The sequence below is a fragment of the Malaya genurostris genome, chromosome 2, assembly GCF_030247185.1.
Source record: "Malaya genurostris strain Urasoe2022 chromosome 2, Malgen_1.1, whole genome shotgun sequence".
Lineage (NCBI taxonomy): Eukaryota > Metazoa > Arthropoda > Insecta > Diptera > Culicidae > Malaya > Malaya genurostris.
Window position 1 is genome coordinate 216,245,900 of NC_080571.1, and position 22,468 is coordinate 216,268,367.

The 22,468-nt window shown below is 36.1% G+C and overlaps 1 protein-coding gene across 9 annotated transcripts in view; it reads left to right on the forward strand.

Moving 5' to 3' along the window:
- The first annotated feature begins 9,459 nt into the window (after nucleotides 1–9,459).
- The window catches only part of LOC131427537 (E3 ubiquitin-protein ligase lubel), a 52,616-nt gene continuing 39,607 nt past the window's right edge, over nucleotides 9,460–22,468 (forward strand). For 8 of the 9 annotated variants that reach the window (XM_058590819.1, XM_058590812.1, XM_058590811.1 and 5 more), the window contains exons 1-3: nucleotides 9,460–9,726; nucleotides 19,774–19,866; nucleotides 19,938–20,070. In XM_058590819.1, the coding sequence (XP_058446802.1) occupies nucleotides 9,721–9,726; nucleotides 19,774–19,866; nucleotides 19,938–20,070 (232 nt within the window). In that variant the 5' untranslated portion in view covers nucleotides 9,460–9,720. Of the gene's footprint in view, nucleotides 9,727–9,974; nucleotides 10,119–19,773; nucleotides 19,867–19,937; nucleotides 20,071–22,468 lie in introns of those variants that run through there. The other variant, XM_058590814.1, reaches the window with a different exon arrangement.

Here is a 22,468-nt window from a genome sequence, read left to right on the forward strand (position 1 = left end):
TTTTATCGCACATAAAATTGCAACAAGTAAATTTAAATATTAAACAACTATCGTTAGTGCTACCGTTCTACTGATTCTATTCAATCTGCCTATGTGATACATTTTGTTTCTCAAATCAAGTTACACTAGAAAATTTGCGGCTCGAAACTCTGCCAATCCCGAAACAACCCGAGCAAGAACCGCTAAAAATTGACGCAAACATTTGAAAGCACACACACAGGTTCTTCAAGTGTTACTAATACATGCAGCTTTTGTTGCCAACAAATTCTCTTTTCAAACTGTCAACTTGCCTACCATAAACCGGTGGGTGGTGTGGGAGGAAAACTGCTCCTTAGCGAATGTCTGGTCAGCTGTTTGTGTTTGAACTTATCCTCATTCTACTAGTAGAAAAACGTAGGATGTAAAGCAGAAACAAAAACATTAATTTGAAAACACGCTGGTAATAAATACTAGACTGATAGGAAAACTCGAGTCATCGGTAATGCGTTTGCGCTGTAGAGGTCGTACCACGATAGAACAAACTGATTGGTAAACATCAACACTGAGCCACGTGGTAGAATTACTTGCAATCGTAACATGTGCGCTACGAACTGGTCCTCGTCAAACAAATTCGATATGTATGTAGCAGGTGGTACGATGTGTGCTCTTGTCTGTTCTTTCGTTGACTAACACTCGTACAAGTTCAATTCGCTAATTTTGCACTAATTACACTAGTTTTATCAGTTCATTTAATTAATGTACTGTGGGTCAATATCAATTTCAACTTCTTCTTAAAGTCTGAAGTGCAAAAGTTTTAATCTAGCCAGTTGCATTCTTATATTAATCATATTTTTATGAATATTTCTAAGGGATTTTTGAAAATTTTTAACTGAATCTTGAATAAAATCAAGAAAGTTTGGTCAGGCATGAACTAGCCAAATTTGGAATAATGTTTCCCTTTCATGAATCGTCACTTTAAAAGACGGCTTGAAACTTCAAACAAACTTTACCTTGTAGTTCCGCAACCGGAAGTCGGATCCACATAAAATTCAATAGCGTTCTATGAGACCATAAGACATTTCATTTGAGTCTATGTTTGTGAAAATCGTTTCAGCTGTTTATGAAAAAATTAAATGAGTTCCATTTTTGAGTTTTATACCACTATTACCGGTACTTCCGGAATCCGGAACTCGAAATTCGGTATCGACAAAATCGGTGTTTGTTTAGCATGCACCTAGTATATGTTACAAATTCCAAACAAAATATGAAAAAGTATTGTAAAAGTACAAACCTTTACGAAGAGACTTTATTTCAAAACGTGTAAATAAATTGAGTTATAGCGAAGCAACACGTTTTTTAAGACGATATGTTGATCGTGCGACGCTCACTTAGAGATGTGCGAAACAGCTCATACCGGTAAGTAGCTCCGAAATCGATCAGCTCACTAAAGAGAATCGATTCAATGTATCAGCTCATCAGCTCATTTAGATTGAACTGAAAGTTTGTTTTGAGCGCCGTTTTTCTTACTCCGTTTTTCTTTCATTTGCATGATCGAAATCAGCTCGAAAGCTATAATTGGGCCATCAAGTTCGAACATCAAATGGCTTTTACTTCTGGTTCCGGAGATATAATGGTATAAGTGAAGTAACAAACAAAACATTTATGTGCACTAGCACAAAATTTGGCTAACCCCTAAATGAAAAAACACACGTTGTTTTTATTCGCGCTCAATTTTCTCAGAGATAGCATAACCGATTTTTACAAACTTAGTCTTGTTTCAAAGCTACTGTTAGTTCATTGATTAAGTTCGAAGATCAAATGACTATCATTTTTGGTTTCGGAGATATAATGGTATAAGTGACGTAACCGATAAAAAGTATGTTTTTTCACCCAATTTTCTCAGAGATATCTGAACCGATTTTAACAAACTTAGGCTCTTGAAACTACTATTGAGCCATTGATCAAGTTCGAGGATCAAGTGACTGTAACTTCTGTTTCCAACAAAACGTGCGGTTTTTTACCGCCCAATTTTCTCAAAGATAGTTGAATCGATTTTTTGATTCGATATCTAATTCATCTAATTTTAACGGTGTATAATATTTTTAAAGTGTTTCCTACAACTTTGTCTTTAACATCATTTTCGAACAATTTACAGTTTCCGAGTTTGATGAAATTGCATGTTTTGATTTAAATTGGTCTCTCTATCAGGGCAAAACAACTGATTTGCCATTCCGAAAACGTGTGCGAAGTTTCATTGGAATTAGAAAAAATCAATCCTGATTTCGCCACCTTTCCTGCTGCTAATTTTTGAAGCTGCTCACCTTGTAGAATGAGCGAAGTGGTGCCGTCATTTTCGAGAAAAGTGAGAGAGTTACGTTTAGGTTTACCACTATTTCTGGTACTTCCGGAATCGGAATCCGGGGACCTTGCATCCGCAGTTAATTTGTAGGACCATAAACTAATGTAACCAGACAATTGGAGCAGTTTTGAGCCCAATTAAGATGATTTCTTATGTCTTTGTCCCATCGCCTCTAGCGACTATTTGATTTTTTATATTCATCACCCTGTAATTCTGGAACCGGAAGCCAGATCCGGATCAAATTCATGAATTTCGTATGGGAACAAAAAACCTCTGAGACATCTCGGAGAAAATGGATATAGTTCCATTTCTCGGATATTTTTTTCAAAAGGGCGTATAAGCAAGTGACAGTTTCTCTTTGTTTACTTTCTCTTCTATTAATTACCAAGCGGTTTCCACGTTTATCACTCAACTTTTTGCATGAAATGATACCCGAAACTTTAGACTTTCAAACAGAATAGTGATATCAAAGGAAATCTTTTCAATCACATCACAATAATCAAAAGAGAGAGTGATTAAAGAGAAACTGTCACTTGCTTATACGCCCTAATGAAAAATCAACCGAGATTTTTGAGTTTTTTTACCATTATTTCTAGTAATTCCGGTGGTAGAATCCGGAACCTGTATTCGATTGAGTTAGTCATCAACTTACAAGACCTGAGAACTAGAGAAATTTATAAACTGGCTTTGGGAAATTGGCTTATTTTTAAATTTTCTTTTTTAAAAGCAAACTATTGAATTTTCATTTTTTCAAACATCACCTTGCAATTCCAGAACCGAAAGTTAGATCGAAATTAACTTTAAAAGCCTGTTTTGTCTAATGCCTTTCTCATATTATTTTTTTTAACATCGCGAGTTGAATAAACAAACCTAACCATACTAATTTGGAAACAGTTATGAGTCCAATTTAGAAGAACCTTTCCCTTTTTTGTGTCGTCACTCTAAATGACCGCTTGCAATTTTAAACACACATCATCCTATAGCTCCGTAACCTCAATTCGCATACCCGATTTCCGGTTCCAGACATACAGGGCGATTAGTGTTATGATGTAAATTTGATATGAATTTATCAGGATCAGGATCGGATTTATCAGGTTTGTAAATTCGATGACCAAATAAACTTATTTCAGTTATTATTCAGTTTTCGATCCCGGAAGTTACTCAAAAATTTTGTTTACCTCACACTACGATTTTTTCAAATATGGTTACACTGATCCAAAATCTCCGCATCATATAAAATCCCTGAGTCGAATTGAACTTCTAAAAACCGATTTTTATAAACAAGAATTGAAAGACTCATGGTCCCATTCAAAATTGCTGAATATTATCCGATTCCGACCAAAATCATAAAACATCTTAAAGTTGGGCTCAAAACAGTTCCAATTTGTTCGTCATGTTAATTCATGGTCATACGAACAGTTGTGGGTTATGCTAGTCCCTGAATCCCGGTGCAGAAAGTGCCGTAAATAATTCTCAAAAACTGTAAAGTGGATCTATCAGGAATCAGAACAAATTGGCTCAAATTGCGCGTTTCCCTTGATATTTGGAGATTTGTGCCTTGCCATCAAATTGTTTATAGCATCATTTTCCCGATATATAAGAAGGAAGGATTGAAAGGAAATGGTAAGGGTTGGACTAGGAGGATGGGAAAAATTGACGACACAAAAACACATAAAAGCAGAAGTAAATTCTGCACCCCTAAGGGATGCTGAACAATCTGCTGGGGATCACATTTAGTGGAAGCAGAAGTAAATTCTGAACCTCTACGAGGTCCCGAACCTGTAAAACATATTCAGGTTTGTTACTATGTGCGTTCTTTCTGATGAACGATGCACAGTTAATAAAACCTCCACCCCGAGAGGATTTAGAGATCTTAAAAAAGCGACACAACTCTGCACTCCCGGAAAAATGCAGAACGATTCGCAGTATGTACGAGCAGAAGTAAATTCGGTACCCCCTAAAGAATGCCAAACAATCTGCTAAACCCTATTTAAGGTGAATACAGAAAAGATTCATTCACTCCAGGAAGAACGATTAACCTTTCTGACTATAGCTCCTTACCACATTGGGTGAGAAACGAGAGAATATCCTTTAATTTTAGCTCCGCATACAAAGACTCAACCATGTATGGAGAACCAAAAACCCGGATACGTAGTTGCGTCAATGCGGGACAGTTACATATCAGATGATATGAAGTACCGTAATCGCATTCACACAAATCACACGAATAATATTCAGCACGTTGAATAGTAGCCATGTGATAATTGAGTTTGCAATGTCCAGTCAGAGCTCTGACAAGAATACTGCAATGATGCTTGGAGAAATGCAGTAGACACTTTGACATTGTCAGATTTAAATCTGGTAGAAATGCTCTTGTCCGAATGCAAGTTTGCAAGCTGCGCCAGTAGCTGGCATGTTTGGATGCAGCCCAAGAACGAATCTTGTGCTTTATTCAACTAGTTGAAAGTGGTAAAGCTGGTTCAGGACAAACGAAATCATTCGTTGCACCAGCTCTAGCCAACTCATCAGCCCATTCATTTCCAGTAATACCAGAATGGCCGGGTACCCATAAGAAGTAAACAGCATTTGAAATGCTGAGGTCTTCAGTTTGAGTTCAACATGCGATCACTAGGTTCGACCGTGAATCATTCGAACTGAGTGCTTTTAAAGTTGCCTGACTGTCGGAACAAAAATAAATTCGTTTACCACAGATTCTCTGCTGAAGTGCTGGTTGTATTCAACACAGAATCGCGTAGATTTCTGCTTGGAACACAGTACAGTATTTACCAAGTGAATGAGACTGCTCTAGTCTCATTTCACGACAGTAGACACCAGCACCAGCACGACCATTCAACAGAGAACCGTCCGTATAACAAACTATGTGTTCATCAAGTTGTCGTTCCAGACAACCAGACAACCATTCCTCACGAAGAGGATAGCTCACATTGAATGTTTTGAAAGGAAAACTGCATGTGAGAGTTAGGTCACTAGGAGCGAGTAAATACTCATCCCACGTAACCACAAGCGAGTGTGGCTGGTAGCATAATCTAATGGGTTACTGTTCCAAAATCCTGTAACCTTAAGACGGTATGCACAAGATAATGCTTCTTGTTTTAGGAACACATGTAGTGGTTTAATGCACAGTAGCGCCTCTAGAGCAGCAGTAGGAGTTGTCGTGAATGCTCCTGTCATCGCCATCCTTTGGAGATGATTTAGCTTTGACTGAACTGTCGCTACTTCTCCTTTCTGCCACCATACAAGACATCCATATGCTAAAATTGGTCTAACAATAGTTGTGTAGATCCAATGAATGTATCTGGGTTTGAGTCCCCATGATTTTCCAAAATCTCGTCTGCATTGGCCGAAAGCCATGCAAGCTCTTTTAATCCTGAAATCAATGTGAGCAGACCAATTCAGTTTTGAGTCAAGAATAACCCCGACGTATTTAACTTGATCGACCACAGTGACCTCTGAACCAAAGAACTGCAACGGACGAGCTCCTGTGATTATCCTACGATGAGTGAAAAGCACCATTGATGTTTTGCCCGGATTTACAGATAGTCCAACCTGACAACACCATTGTTCAACAGATCGCAGGGCTTGCTGCATTAAATCAAAGAGAGTGTTAATGCTTATACCAGTCATCAATATATGATAATCGTCGGCAAAACCATAAGTCGGAAATCCAAGGTTATTTATGTCGTTTTTCATTGAGAACACTCGTGGAGTGTTTTGCTCGATTCGTGCACTTTTCGTGCAGTCGGGCAATCAAAACAGGTGCACTGTGTTTCATTGATTTGCACCGCACGAAAAAAAATGCACTTTCGGGGCAATTCGCGGGCAACTATTTTGCACCCGTTTTCTTTTCCGAGCAGCATGCGTGCAAACCAAACTTTACAAAACCGTTTCATTGATCGGCTGTCAAGGCAAAACACTGGCACCGAGCGAATGGAATCAATGAAAAACGACATTAGTTTCCTTAACAAACCATCAGCGACTAGCTTGAGCTTGAGCTTGAGCGACCACCCCTGGTTGCTACTCCGTTACTGATCGGGATTAGCTGAAATTGTACAGGGAGTTTCTAGATGATCCGACCTGGGACTGGTAAATCATCCTTCAATGTACATCTTCTGATAATCCCAGAATTCATTGATCAGTACCGGCGCCGGCCAGGCCCGAACGTAGATCGTCTAAGGAATGGGAAGGGATGTTAGTCCAATACTTGTTGTTACTAGAGGCCGTATATACTACTGCGCACTCCACGTGTCACGGGAGAAGGATATTTGTTAGTAAAAAAATCAGTATTGGTTTCGCGCGCGACTCAACATGTTCCGGTTTCAAGATGCTCGGATGCACCACTAAACTCACTGACTTCCCGAGTGAACGTTTCAACAATATCCTATATTGAAGTTCCGGGAAGTCTTGATTCACAGCTTTTTTTCGAGGAAACTGAAGAAAAATTTGCAATACTATCGCGTAAAGTATAAAAACTTCCCTATTTTTTATAAATGAAATTACGTGATACAAAATAAACGAGTGAATAGGATTTAGACAAAATAGTTGATTCATTGCATTGACATATTCTAAACAGTTGTTATAAAATCATTTTAAATCACCAAATAAAGGTCAACAGATTTTACGCGCGTCTTGATTCTGTATTATTTCCGCTTTATTATTTTAATTATTTATTAAAATTATTAAATGGTTATATTGGTTGATCTGGGCAGTCGGCTACCGAGAATAATATTAATTTATTGTTTGAAATATTAATATCAAGTGTTTTTTACTATGTATTCAATATACCGATATATGTTATCTCTGCTATTAAGTTTGTAATATCAACGGATTTGTGCAATAGTTGATTTTTATCATTCATTTTATAATCCTGAAAGACAATCAATAACATGGAAAAAGAAAACATTCTAAATAAAACTTTTCTCCGTAGCTAGACGGAAATTTATAGGTTGAATGAAGAGATAATTTAGTAAAATAGAGTCATCAGAAGTGAAATATTGAAAATATCTGACAACTGAAAGGAAAAAGAAACTCCTGCAATTGTCGCCTTTTACGACATGGAAGCAGAAACCCAGTGGATCTATTCTTGGTTCATTTTTTTCCGCCGGATTCCACACGGCATCTAGGCTGGTACTGTCCGGAGAGAGCTAATAGGTACTATCAATCTCCTAGTGGACCCCAGCCCCTTAACAAACCATCAGCGACTAGGTTCCATAAAAGTGGGGATAGTACACCACCTTGAGGACACCCACAGACACTCAGCTTTCTAATCTCTGCTTGCCGAAGCGATGAACATGTTAATTCACGGTCATTCGAACAGTTGTGGGTTATGCTAGTCCCTGAATGCCGGTTTAGAAAGTGCCGTAAATAATTCTCCAAAAATGTAAAGTGGATCTTACTTCGACACCTCGTTTAAATTCAATGGTATAATTTTATGGTTTCATACAGTCAAGTTACAGCCAAATTCTTCTTCTTCTTCACTTTTGGGTGGCGTCATCACACTTAAGATGACACCGATTGATCGCACAGCAACTTAGGCTATTTTGCCAGTGAATTTTCGTTTATAGTCCAATGGATTTTCTTTTCACTGAACTACAAGTGAAAACCTCGCTGCGTGACAACGTGAAGTCGTCAAAGTACAGACGAAAAAACCTTTCTTTCCCACGAAATACTCAAATTTTCACCGTACTAACACGATACAAAGTTACCTTCAACAATTCCGATTCGAATGATATGTTCAGCAGCTCAAAATGTAGGTAACTGTTACCTTCAAAGTATAGTTTTAAACAAAGTCCCTCAGGAGGGTCGATGGTATTCTACTCTTTTTATAGTGCCATGTCTGTTTGTTTGTGGTTACCAACTATTCCTGAAAAATTACACACAGTAGAGTTCCTGGGCTCTGTCGGAATTTGAGCGTCGAGTCGAGGAGAGTATCTCGTAAATTAAAAAAACTGACAAAAGATTCTTGTATAAAAATTGTCTTTAAATCATTAACTGGTAACGTAGACAAGCTAGCAACATATTTATTTCTGTATTAGGGGAGACCGAGGTTGGTTGGCCGAGTTTCGCTTTCGGAATTTCTTTACTCTTTCTGGTTAGACAATTTGATAAACGGTTTACTTTGTCATGAATACTATACACTTTCCGAGCACATGTGTGATTTTTTTCATTCTTGAATAAAAATCAGGAAAATAGTTATGAACAATCAAATGCGGAGAAAAAAATTAGTCAACCAACTCCAGAGCCGGGGTAGGTTGGGCGAGATTTAAAAAAACGTGAAACACATCAAATGTATTAATAAGCATTTTCAATAGTTAAAATAGTTAGCATGCATAATTTTTTATTAGGTTGGTACGTGAAAAAACTCTCCTTCTTGGTATTTGAGTCTTTTTAACTATTTTGGACTTAGTTTCGGCAGCATTAGTGAACTTTTTCAGCTTCACTTCTACCTTTTCCTTTACCAGCGTTCGCGCTTACGCTTGGTTTCATTACTTTACTCCTCCAATCTAGTGCCTTCTGTAATTTAATCATAACCATGAGATACGCCAATATGCGAAACTCTTGAGAACATTACCTCTTTATCCTAGATCATAATACTTTTAAAATTGTTGAATGACATATCCCTAACCAAGCTACAAAATAGTAACATCCATTTGAATTTCACCGCTTTCTAGCTCCTTCAGTCATTCAAACCTTGACAAAAAGCTACACCGTGACTAGAAAGCTCTTATTTATGTCCAAAACAAGAAAATAGTATCCAGATGAAATACTCGTCTGGTATGTGGAGTTGAATGCGATATGAGGTTTTTTTACAATATTTCTTGCTTCTTTTTAGTAATTGTAAAAAATGGCAGACCAGCACATTGAAATGTAACTCAAATTCAATGGAGTCGCGTGGTACTACCAATCTGGTGGAGCCATGTCACAAGTATTGTCAAACTGCAACTAGCGAACAGATAAAGAAAAACAAAGATTTTCCCAGCTTTGAAAATCAAATACACCCCGATTGAAACTGAACGAAACAGTTCGGTCCCATTTTCCGTACCAGAACAGAGCGCTGACCGATCGCAACTTGACGACCGGCCACGATCAGTCAGTTTTGAGACGTCTGGGCGTGCAAACCTCTCTCGATTACGGTCTCGCGGGGTTATATAAAATTTCCCAGGGAACTGTTGGAAGATTCACTGTCCAACCGGTACCGTTCGATAGTGCACTGTTCGACAATTGATACTGCGATCGATTTCCTGCTTATTTGGCGGAGGATAATTCTTGAAATCTGAAAGGAAAATTGATTCGATCGACCGAAAGCAGAAAAAAGTTATTTTTATTAATATAGTGCTCCCGGGAATGTACTACGGGTTCAAAAGATGAGTGTAAGTGTGTAGTTTATATAAATAGAAATGCGATTTTCACCATTAGAAGACATCGGTTTCGCGAGATACAACAGTTGAAAACGCAGACGAAAAGTGTACGTTTTTACGCAAATCAAGCGGTTTCTGGAAGTGAAGTCCTAACCGCTGTTGTATGGTGTCGTCGTCCGGCATATTTTAAACTAGAAATTCAACGGTGTTCGTTTATAGAGAATGCGGAAAAGTTATTCTTTGAGACAAAAGTCGTTGCCAATTAGGTTGGATGAATTAATCAATGCGGTATACGTAGATTTAGTCATGCAACATTACAGCAGATGAACTAGTGCATTTTTTCAGTAGAACCAAAATTGCATAATATTGGATACTCTGTTGATCGGTTTCCCACAAAAAAAGCTGTGAGTAAAAAAAACACTACCAAGAAGATTCAGTAATGTCACTTTCACGATCGACGGCGGCGACTGCTCATTCGTGAAAACCGCCGCAATGTAATCGATGTAAGAAGGAGAAAGTAGAATAGTTTAATCGGTACTGCTATCTATAAAGAAGGTGACGGATCTTGCAATCGGACTATGAACTTTCAAAAGTACAAGGTTTAGTTCAAATGCAAGATTGAGATGAAGTTATGCGAATCGTGCGCGTAGAATGTGCAGCAGAGATACTGCTAGTGCTAAATATAGGTAAAGTGCTCAGTGAGTGAAAGACCACGTGGATTTGTAATTTGAGTGGGCTCTACATTAGCTTGTAGCACGTGACATTTAAGCATATTCGGAGGTGCATGCTTCGCTGGCGTATTGTCCAAAATGGAGCAGAAAAGTTCACTTTCCGGACTCCAAAGATTAAAATAATATCAACAATTTGTTCACAATAGTGTTAAAATTATAAAAAAAGAATTATTTAAAATCTATATTATAATTATATAAAAGGACGTCGTCCTCATTTTCTATCGCCATTATATTTAGTGGATATCTGTCACATTTCACTACAAATAGTTACGTATAACTTCACAGCCTATTCTCAAAATTGTCTATTGAAAAAAACTTTTTTGTTCAATAATATAAGTTCAAAGGCACATTGCTTGAGCTATAAGATGCCGAGAGCATTTTCTAATTCTAAACATCTATTTACTTAAAACTAGTATTATTTAAATTGATCTGATCTACTCTGGGAAATCCTGCCTCCAGATGGTAGTCGGCAATGGTTGGTGGGTTGGAACTTATCTCGGTGACGCTGGTACATATCGATGGTGGCCGCATCCGCGGGGAACACCCTTGGGTCACGAAGACCCGGCGAGTGGCCCGCATGCTGGTCATTGTCAAGGGAGGCCCTCGGTAAGCCACGGTTGGAAATTTTGTAGACTACAAAAAGAGAAACAGAGAGAAGTAATGATGCATAACATGATTTTAAAAGAGGGAGGGGGGAATTTATTCACGTTTTTATTAAAACGGTTTGAAATAATGTTGAATCCGAAATGTTCCGGCACCGCATAGGCACGATAATTCTGATTCCTCTAACGATCGTCACTCATAGTTTCTGCCCAAGTAACACGTTAAGTTGCTGTCCTGCATTTTTCTACTGATTGTGCAATTTATCAAATTAGTTTATATTATTATTCTAGTAACTGTTGTGTTATGGAAAAAGCGCAATTTTTCTTTGTTGTGCAACATATCTTTAAGTACTTACGTTGATACGAACAATTATTCACAATTATTGTGCAACTGATACAAAAACTCATGCATCGATCCCATTACAAATGCTGCTATTAAATCAACGAAAAAACGATTGTGAAACTCATGGAAACTACTACGTAATGTAAACAAGAATTGAATTGATGTTTACAAAAAATAGCAAACATAATCTCTAATGAATAAGTTTCACATTTGATTTTCAGAACAACTGCTCGTAACACAAACATGAAACTTTAAAAATATTCTGCACATAAATAAATGGTAATACTACATATTGTAGAATTGATCTTTTATGTGTTAGTAAATAGAAAATCGTCAACGAACTGCATTTTTGTGGTGAAACATGTTTTCGTACGCCTGAAATTTTCAAGCGCCTTTGAATGTACGTGTTTTGATGATTGCACATCAATTTCTATGAAAAAAAAACAATCTATTCTTTTCAATTAATATTATCGGAATAGTGTTCAAAATATGTATAAGAAAGCCATCAAACATTCATACATCTTTTCAGACGATTTTAATCATATTGATGTTACAATTAATCTGAAAAATCTTGAAAAAAAATTTCTTCAATTTTTTTTTCAATATGGCATCGAGGATAACAGTGTGTTGAAAAGAAAATGGTTCACCCAACGTAATGATTTATTTCACCTAAATAAAAGAAAATATAAACGTGTAAATATTAAAAAGAGAAATTTTTGTTTTTATTTTTATCAAAATAGTTGATTTTATATTTATCAAACTAGTTGACATAAACAACACTACAGTTTAGTCATTCATCTTAGTGAACCCGACATTTGTGATACGCACTGTAGGTATTATTTTGGTGAGCCCATGTGCTTTAGTTGCAAAAACAAGTTGCTCAAGCGGTAATATATAACTAGGAGAGTAACTATGATGAACTTAACTTTTCTTTCAATATCTTTAAAAAGTGTTGTCAGGTCTGTTCATTTTTTTCGTGAGATAAAAACCGGATACAAATTACCTCATTGTTTTTTGTTTTCATTGCATATGTAATGCTGTATTTCTGGAACTTTTATGATAATATTCTCATGTTGGCAAAACTAAGTACCGCTCATTTTAAGCAGATAAATCTGGTACAACTTATTTGCAAGTTTCGAATTGTGTTTCTAAAAATGAAGAAATCTGCACACACCGACCTAATATTTCATGAGACAACCAAGACTGTAAAATTGTTTTTACTACGAGGTTTTCAATTCGGCTTACCATTTTTTGCCTTACGGAGAGCATAATTTCACTATTTTTTTCTTCACAAGAGATAAACAACCATTTCGGCATATATTGAGTCGGATACAATCATGACAGTCATTTGGAAAATTTTTGATAAGTTGAACAATTGTTTTAGGTACTTAGTTTTTACATGACGATGTGAAAATTTTTGCTGAGCTTCTACAACTGCTAGTGCAACGTGGGCAAGTTGGTGATTTGCTGCACAATTGTTTCAGATGTACCTTAAATTATTCTACAGTGATTTTTTGGGTAGTATTGTAAAACTTAACAGTGATAAGTTGCACAACCGATTTTAATATATTTGAAAATCTTTCTGATCTTATCTAACATAAAAAAAACATTTCTAAAACAATTGTAGAACCTCTTGAAATTTCAATAAGTTTCATTTGCTACTTTGGTGACCAATTTTGAAGCATTCCAAAATTATTGTGCTCGTTTCTCCTGATCACTTTGAATAGTTTCACGTCTAGCACGTTACAACTTAAATAGCTTTTGAAAGTGAGTTGTCATTTGCATCGAAACACTGGCAACTAGAAAGTACAGAACAAGTTCAGTATGAACTTTCTCGTTGCATAGAAGCTGAACAATGTATTCGAAAAGCTGCAAAAAGATCGTTCGGTTGTGTCGCGCGAAGTGTAGATAATTACTTGAAAACGGGCTGCTTAGAATGACATTCATGAACCTCGTAAGGAACTTAAGCCAAATCAGTTCCTTTTATCCGAACTTTTTGTTAGGTGGGTATGAAAAAGTATGTTGCTCTTAAGCATTAAAACGTAAAAACAATAAAAACGGTTATGTGCCCTAGCACAAAATTTGGCTAACCCCTAAACCTGCATCGGCCAGAAATAGTCGAAAACACGTTTTCGTTCGGCACGTCAGAAAAGACATTGCACTTCGTTGCAAAACGAAAAGTGTTCTGTAAGTAGCAGAAACTTTACGTCTGCTTAGCGATTCAAATTGAACTGCCGAGTTTAACACTAAGCAGTTCAATTTGAACTGCTCTGCACTGATGAATCAAAGACGAAACGTAAAAATAATAAAAACGGCTTTATGTCTTGGCACAAAATTTGGCTAACCCCTAAATGATTAAAATCATATTCTAGTGGGTAAATGACAAATTTACATGAAAAAACTTTAAATTTTGTAAATTACTACAAATTGTTTTAGTTGTAATTTCTTCTTTTTGAATTTACGTTAATCGTTTTTTAACGTTTAACGTGAGTTTACATTAGACGTTCTCATAACTAGTTCAAAGTAAAAATATTGCAAATAAAAATAAACCAAGGATGTGGAAAAGTTTCATCCAAATCGGAGTACTTAAAATCTGTTGCCTTGTTATTATTGATGTTATTTTATTTCACCCTGGTTTTAACCATTAATGGTCATTCGCCGGGGGGAACGTGATACCTTGTTACTTCTATATTGTGAACAAGAAAATATGGTCAAATGCTGATTGGCACATATTTATACAACCGAAACTATCAGGGGATTTTACACGAGGACCATTAATGTCATTGTTTATAATCGACTAGTTAATGCATTCCAACAAAAGATTTCGTCATTACTGTCCTTACACGTTCATTAAAAATGTCATTACTTTTTAATAATTACATTACCGGTTCTCGTGTAAGGGTGCTTATCAATATATGGGTCAATTTGCGATTAGAATGCTGGAAACATTCGTTGTTGTGAGAAGGTTTTATGATTTGTCTCAATAACGACACTTTACATGAATTCATGTGGATAATGTTCATATATCTGTGAGACCAATTCTTGGTTGAAACTATTCTACCGGAGATCAGAATAATAACAAACTCTACCATCATATTTTGTATTGATGTTTAGCGATACTTGATATATTCTTCATATTTCATTGAAGGAATCAAGAAATAGTATAATATCTGTTCAGCATCAATATTAGTTATTTCAGTTTTGATGAATTATTTCTATTTCTTTGAGTACAATAGATCCAATAGTTCAAATCCAGTAGAATCAAATAAGAGAAATGTTCAATATAATATTATTCAATTATGAATGCTGGAATATCAAATGATTGAAAAATTCGTCTTTAGTTTTGATATTTTTACTCTTCTTTCAAACGAAATAATGTTAACTTGCGTATATAAATTGAGAATTCCTTCATTATGCAAAAACCTTTTTTACACGATCGCGTAAATTTAATAAAAATTAAATTCGCATAAATTAAGTTAGCGTAAATTGAGGTTTTAGTGTACTTTACTTTAGAAAAATTGAAGATTACAAATGACGTAAATCAAAGCATGCCGTATTTTTGGTAGTGATGACTTAATATCACATCACATACTTACATGGCCTATTCTGACATTTTTTGGGTTGTTAGATTAGATCTTTTATGACGCTCCTTTTATGTTTTAATGAAAATCTATGTTTGTTTACGAGGGGGAAGGGGGAATTTGTGCAAAGTCTTCGTAGTCTCAAGTTTTTTTATTCTCAGAAATAAAATTTAGAAAATCAGTCAACCAAGCCAGAATAATGTTTCATCAGTTTAGGCAAGACAGAGTCGAAAAAAGTAAAGTGTCTAATTGCGGAAAAGCAAATTTGCGAAAAATACATCTCAGAGGTAGAACTAGGGTCTTTCTAGTAAATTGTTTCTTTGAATCTCTTCACGAAGAAAACTTATTTTGTTTGCTATTGTTCATCTCTTAAATACGTTTGAAAATCATTGTATCTGATTGCCGCTTGTGTATCTGTATTAACTGAAAATTGATGACACTCCCGATGAACGATATTAAAAACGATAAAACAAAACTAACTTTCAACACAAATGGTCAGGAATCACAACAAATTGGCTCAAAAGGCACGTTCCCCTTGATATTTGGAGATTTGTGCATTGATTCCGGAGATATGATGTTACAAGTGACGTAACCGACAAAACACGTTGTTTTTTATCGCTAAAGGGTGTAGCCGGGTTTGCATACAAAAACTGCCCCCAAACAGAAAAAAAAATTGATATACGCTGTTTGAAAGGGTTTATATTGGAGACGATTTTCCCAAAATGTTAACCCTTCAACTGCCATATTGGTGGAGCTAGGATGGTTCTTCTGATTTTCATTTTATTTAAATTTTTCAAAAACCTCTTTAGCAAAAAAAATTAAAAATTAGGAATATTTTAGGAATTATGGGAAACCTTTCTAATTTTTTCTGAATTTTTCATAATGTATTTCTTGTGAAAAAAATGTACAAAATTAGGATGCTTCTTCTGATTTTCCTTTTCTTTAAATTTTTCAAAAACAAAAATTGGGAATATTTTAGGAATTATGGGAAACCTTTCTGATTTTTTCAGAATTTTTCAATGTATTTCTTGTGAAAAAAATGTTCAGAATTTTCGATTTTTTTTTAATTACTCGTACAATTTTTGTACCACTCTAGATTTTACATCAAAAATAAATCATTTATGAATACATTACGCTGTATTTTTTAGCTTAAAATAGGTTCTCATTCATACTTAGTTAATACATATTTCGATTAAAGCAATAAAACAATACAATTTTCCAAAACCGTTTAATAAAAGGGTTCTCTTCAGGCAAGAGCAAAAAACTGAAAATATTAACATTTAGGGGTTAGCCAAATTTTGTGCTAGGGCACATAACCGTTTTTATTATTTTTACGTTTCGTCTTTGACTCATCAGTGCCCTAGCACAAAATTTGGCTAACCCCTGAATGACCAAACCTGCATCGGCCAGAAATAGTCGAAAACACGGTTTCATTCGGCACGTCAGAAAAGACATTGCACTCCGTTGCAAAACAAAAAGTGTTCTGTAAGTAGCAGAAACTTTACGTCTGCTTAGCGGTTCAAATTGAACTGCCGAGTTTAGCACTAAGCAGTTCAATTTGAACTGCTCTGCACTGATGAGTCAAAGACGAAACGTAAAAATAATGAAAACGGTTATGTGCCCTAGCACAAAATTTGGCTAACCCCTAAATGACCATACCTGCATCGGCCAGAAATAGTCGAAAACACGTTTTCGTTCGGCACGTCAGAAAAGACATTGCATTTCGTTGCAAAACAAAAAGTGTTCTGTAAATAGCAGAAACTTTACGTCTGCTTAGCGGTTCAAATTGAACTACCGAGTTTAGCACTAAGCAGTTCAATTTGAACTGCTCTGCACTGATGAGTCAAAGACGAAACGTAAAAATAATGAAAACGGTTATGTGCCCTAGCACAAAATTTGGCTAACCCCTAAATGACCATACCTGCATCGGCCAGAAATAGTCGAAAACACGTTTTCGTTCGGCACGTCAGAAAAGACATTGCACTTCGTTGCAAAACAAAAAGTGTTCTGTAAATAGCAGAAACTTTACGTCTGCTTAGCGGTTCAAATTGAACTGCCGAGTTTAGCACTAAGCAGTTCAATTTGAACTGCTCTGCACTGATGAGTCAAAGACGAAACGTAAAAATAATGAAAACGGTTATGTGCCCTAGCACAAAATTTGGCTAACCACTAAATGACCATACCTGCATCGGCCAGAAATAGTCGAAAACACGTTTTCGTTCGGCACGTCAGAAAAGACATTGCACTTCGTTGCAAAACAAAAAGTGTTCTGTAAATAGCAGAAACTTTACGTCTGCTTAGCGGTTCAAATTGAACTGCCGAGTTTAGCACTAAGCAGTTCAATTTGAACTGCTCTGCACTGATGAGTCAAAGACGAAACGTAAAAATAATGAAAATATTAAGTTTAAAAGAGCATGTTGTTTGTATAGAAAATCGACGGTGCGAATTAATACGTTCTTTTTGAATCTTCGGGACTTGCTGCAGGCGCTTCGACTTGATTTCTATCTGGTTTATAGTATTTCTTAGGACTGCTAATAGCTAACCTCGAAACCTCCAGACCATCCCGCAAGATGTTGAAGTCAGAAACGAACCCTCCGCTGGCACACATGTTCACCAATGCATTCCCTACATCATTGCTTGGTAAATCGACCCAGGCGTTTGGGCGTGTGTAAATAACTTAAGGAATAAAACTCTTTTATCATTATTATTTACGTCAATACTCAAACCCTGAGCTCAAGCTGTAGATGGAAACGCATGGTATTTATTTCTAAGGACATGTGATATATGATTTTAGAACTAAATTCCATGCGTCTCCATCGGATGATGGCAATTTAATGGAGACGCACGGTTTTCCGAATGATATATTTTTTAATAGTCTGATATTATACCCGTAAACATTTTTTAAACATCTGCAAAAAAACATACAGCGTAATGTACTCATAATTGATTTATTTTTGATGTAAAATCTAGGGTGGTACCAAAATTGTAAGCGCAATTAAAAAAATTTCCAAAATTTCGAACATTTTTTTTCACAAGAAATATATTTTGAAAAATTTTGAAAAAAAATCAGAATGGTTTCCCATAATTCCTAAAATATTCCTGATTTTTTAAAAAATTTTTGCTAAAGAGGTTTTTGAAAAATTTAAATAAAATGAAAATCAGAAGAACCACCCTAACTCCACAATTATGGCAGTCTCACAAAACGTATATTTGCACGATTTTTTCTAAGTACATAATATTTATGGCTTTCGGCCAATACAGACGAGCTTTAGGTAAATCTGAAGCAATCGAACATTGTACTTTCATTCATTCCATCATCGACAGTCAGGCTGCTTTGAAGGCACTTAGTTCGAATAATTCACAGTCTAATCGAGTGATCGCATGTCTAACAAAAACTCGGAGACCTCAGAGAAAAATGTTTACAGCCGATTTGAATCTGAAAATGTCAATATGTTTACTTGCCTTTTCCAAACATCATTGCAGTATTATGTTCAGAGTCGTCACTCTGATATTGCAGGTACTCTACGGTACATATTATCTGATAACTGTCCCACATTGACGAAACAATGTATCCGGGTTTTTGGTTCCCCATACATGATTAATTTTATGTATGGGGAGCTAAAATTGGAGTGAATGCTATCGTTTCTCACCCAATATGTTAATGACCTATGATCGTAGGAGTTTACCATTCTTCTTTGAGTCAATGGATCTTTGATGCTTTCACCTTCGAAGGATACCCATGAGGCACCAAAAGCTCTAAATGACTATTTTAACTTGCCTATTGTCTCTGCATGTTTAATCTCTAACAAACCTTCAAAGACAACTGTGATAGTGGTCAATACAATGGTTTTCAACGTTGATGTTTAGGTCCATTCTCCTCAAATGAAGTATAAAATGATAGTGACGGTTCTTTCTCGAAGGAATCGAAGATCGCATTGACCAGAATTACACCCATAGTTTCCAACAAATAAAATTTCAATTATTTTAAACACAAAAGCATATAGCCAACAGTCGAGCATTCTATATTTTCCTTACGATCCCCGACCCGTACTCCTGACCAGTTTAATGTTCTTCTATTATAGTCTACAAACAGATGCACATTGTAAACTTGGAAACTTGGCCACGTTATTTTTAATCTAGCCTACTTTAGTCGTCAATGAATAGAACGTTCACAAATAGACTGATCAGGAAAATAAACATATCGAGGCAAGATCGATGCCTATGTGTCTGTTGCTCTTTTTGATGCCATGTATTTTGAGTAAAATGCTTCGTTCTGTTTTCCGGCGTGCAATTTGCGATTGTCGCTACCGTCGCACAGTGGCGAAATTAATCGGCCAAACTATTAATCTTTGCCTAAACATGACAAGTATCTATCAAACGATCAATTCATTTGTATTCCTTTTGAATAGTTTCAACTGAAAATGTTTTTTTTTTATATAATTTTGGTCATAATCAGTACGTTTAATTATGCTGTTTTCCGGAATGGGGTGGATACTGTAAACAAATACAAAATAACCCACACATTTGCGTTGGGCGGAAAATCAACAAGGTGGTATCAAACAACATCCGCCTGACCGACACAGCTGCCAAAAAATCTGTACGCAACAGTTGCTCTCGTGATGTTCTTCGTTAGCAAATAGGCAGATAGCTACCAAAGTGACTAGATAATATGTTTGATGCTTTGTTTATATCTACATTTCAAGTTGTAGCGCCTGCGCTTTCCCCCGGTGTACTCAAGTCATACGATAATTTTTATTATCAGAAATCTGTTACATGCGATAATCTCACATCACTTTTCACAGGGTAACGTGCCGTTGCGATCGCCTACACCCCCTGCGATGGCCCACCATCCTGCATCAAAATTCAAAGTATCGAGAACGATGCCAACGTGGGTGGTAATTAGCATTTTTCATCACTTGAGAAATTGGTAGTTGTTATATTTGCACTTTTTTATTCTCTTTTTCAGACGGACAGTAGCGATCGAGTTGGGCCCCCGCCTCCTGAACCACCAAAAAATATGGATCCGGAATATGAGGTTATCGATATTGCTAATCAGCAGTATTCCAATGCTCCACCACCGATTCCTTTGAAATCGCCAGGTATTGTTTAAGTTTTAATTGAGATTTAGCTTAACATGTATTCTTTGATTTTTAATGTATTCTTTGTTATCAATACCAAGGCTTATTTTACAAAAAAAAACGTTAAATTTTAATTCATGCCAAAGTGGTCTGGTTTTGAAAATTAATATCTCTTTTTTTTTTTTTTATTCAATAATATAATATAATATTAAGGCACACTGCTTAAGCTCTAAGATGCCAAGGGTATTTACTAATCTTAATTATCGTCTAACTTAAAACTAGAGTAGTATCATTATGTAATATAGTATCTGGCGATCGGTAGTGGCCGGTGAATTGAATTTAGGATGAGATGATTCCAGATGGCGATGGTAATTTTCTATGTTGGCCGCATTCTTCGGTCCGTGAGGGTCCGCGGGAAACACCCCCAGGCTACGAAGGCCCGGCGGGTGGCCCATCTCTTTTTCTAAATGTACTTTCGTTCCTGTCACATTCAGCTTTGCAATGACTGAGTGGAAACATATATTGAAAAAGCCAAATGAATGAGAATATTACAGAAAAGATGATTTTTTCGAAAAAGATATGCTCAGAGGGGTAAGGTGCTGCCTTATGGAAGTTACTATCAGTCCACAACAACGAAATGCTTACCAAACAACGAAATTTCTCGGTTACTTCGATCACGTTTTAGTTCGAATATCATCCGAAATTAATTGTTCATTGTTTATTGTTCCGTTTTACAATTTATATGACTATATATGAAACAAAACTTTACCTCTTGAAGTGAATTGTCACTATACACAACACCAAATAGTTCAAGTAATCAACGAGTTAAAATACGAGTTTCCAGTAGCAGAAAAGACCAATGCAGAACCCATAAGCAGTTTCACTGTAGTACACTGAAAAAAAATGAAATTTACACGTCATGTAATCCAATGATACATTGAAACAGCCATCAATTGAATCAAAATTTGATTGAAAACCATCATCGATGTAAAAGTACATTTGAATACCCTGATTTTTCAATACAACATATTTCAATTTAAGCTTAATTTTGCTTTTAAAGTATATTGAAAAATAAAGACCTGAGGAATAACTTTATATTCAATTTCCTGCTCCAAATATGTGCATGAAAATAAATGTAAATATTTTCATCTGTGTAGACGGCAACGATCCCCATATGAGGGTAACTGCGTCGGATCGGTTCAAGGCACAAACCGAAAAGCGCATCTCACGAATTTCCGTTGAGTTGCCACAATCCTCATAATCCAATTCAAATTCAATAAGCAACTTTCAGAACAGATTGTTTAGCTTGTAGGCCGCGAGAAAGCTCACGCGGAACTTGTACTGTACTTCCCAGCTGTCAAAAATAACCACGTACATACTTTCTTATGCAGCAAAAAATTTGATCCAAATGGGAGGTTATCAGTAATTGTGGAGCTTTTAGTTGCTTCGGAATGACCGAACCAGCGAGCAATATAAAGAAAAGGGGTTGGGTCTAAATCAGGGGTTCCCAAACTATTTTGAGTCATGGGCCATTTTACTAAAACTAACTTAGGCCTCAGACCCCCATCAACAAATTTCTTTGAAAATTCAATTTCTTGCTTTTTTAATTTTGATGTAAAATACTTACCAAATTCTGCGGATGGCCAAATAATAACAACTGTTTTAGCGTAAATATTTCAAATAACAATTTATGTCAAACAATAGGGGGTCGATTTCTATACCTAGTCGACCCCCCGTTTACGTTGATCCCCGCAAAAAGGATATCGACCCCAAGGGGTCTATATCGACCACATTGGGAACCCAAAACGATGAAAAAATTATCATTTTTGCGATTTTTCCTAGAATTATCGTTCATCAAAATAAATTCAAATGTTCTGCATGATGAAAAGCATCCTTCAAACAACATTATGTATTTTTTTCATGGAAGTATATTGAGGAAAAAATCGGTGAAGAAGTATTTCTGAAGACAAATATTCTAAAAAATCATGATTTGCGGTGTCCACTGCATCTCAGCGCAGACTAATCAGATGTAAACAAATGAACGCGGCATAGCTAGAGTAGAAATTTTTCTAGACCCCAATTTTATAAATTTTTTGTGGTTGTTCAAAGTGAAAACTACGATTTTTCACGAAAATATCCGTCATTTTGTAGCTGTTAAACCTCCCCAAAGTAACAAACAACGAAAAAGAAAACGTTGGGTTCTGGTTTTTTCTGTGTATAAAGTGTGTGAAAAATTTGAAAAAAAAATTGGTGCAGTAGTTTTTGAATGACGATGGACACGGACTTTCAAAACCTGCTTTCGAGAAAAACGCGTTTAAAGTTTTTTGTCTATAAAATCAATGGAAACAATTTATTACTCAAGGGAGCCCGTAGGGTCTAACATTTTCAAACAATCATATTTTTTCTTTTATAATTCATT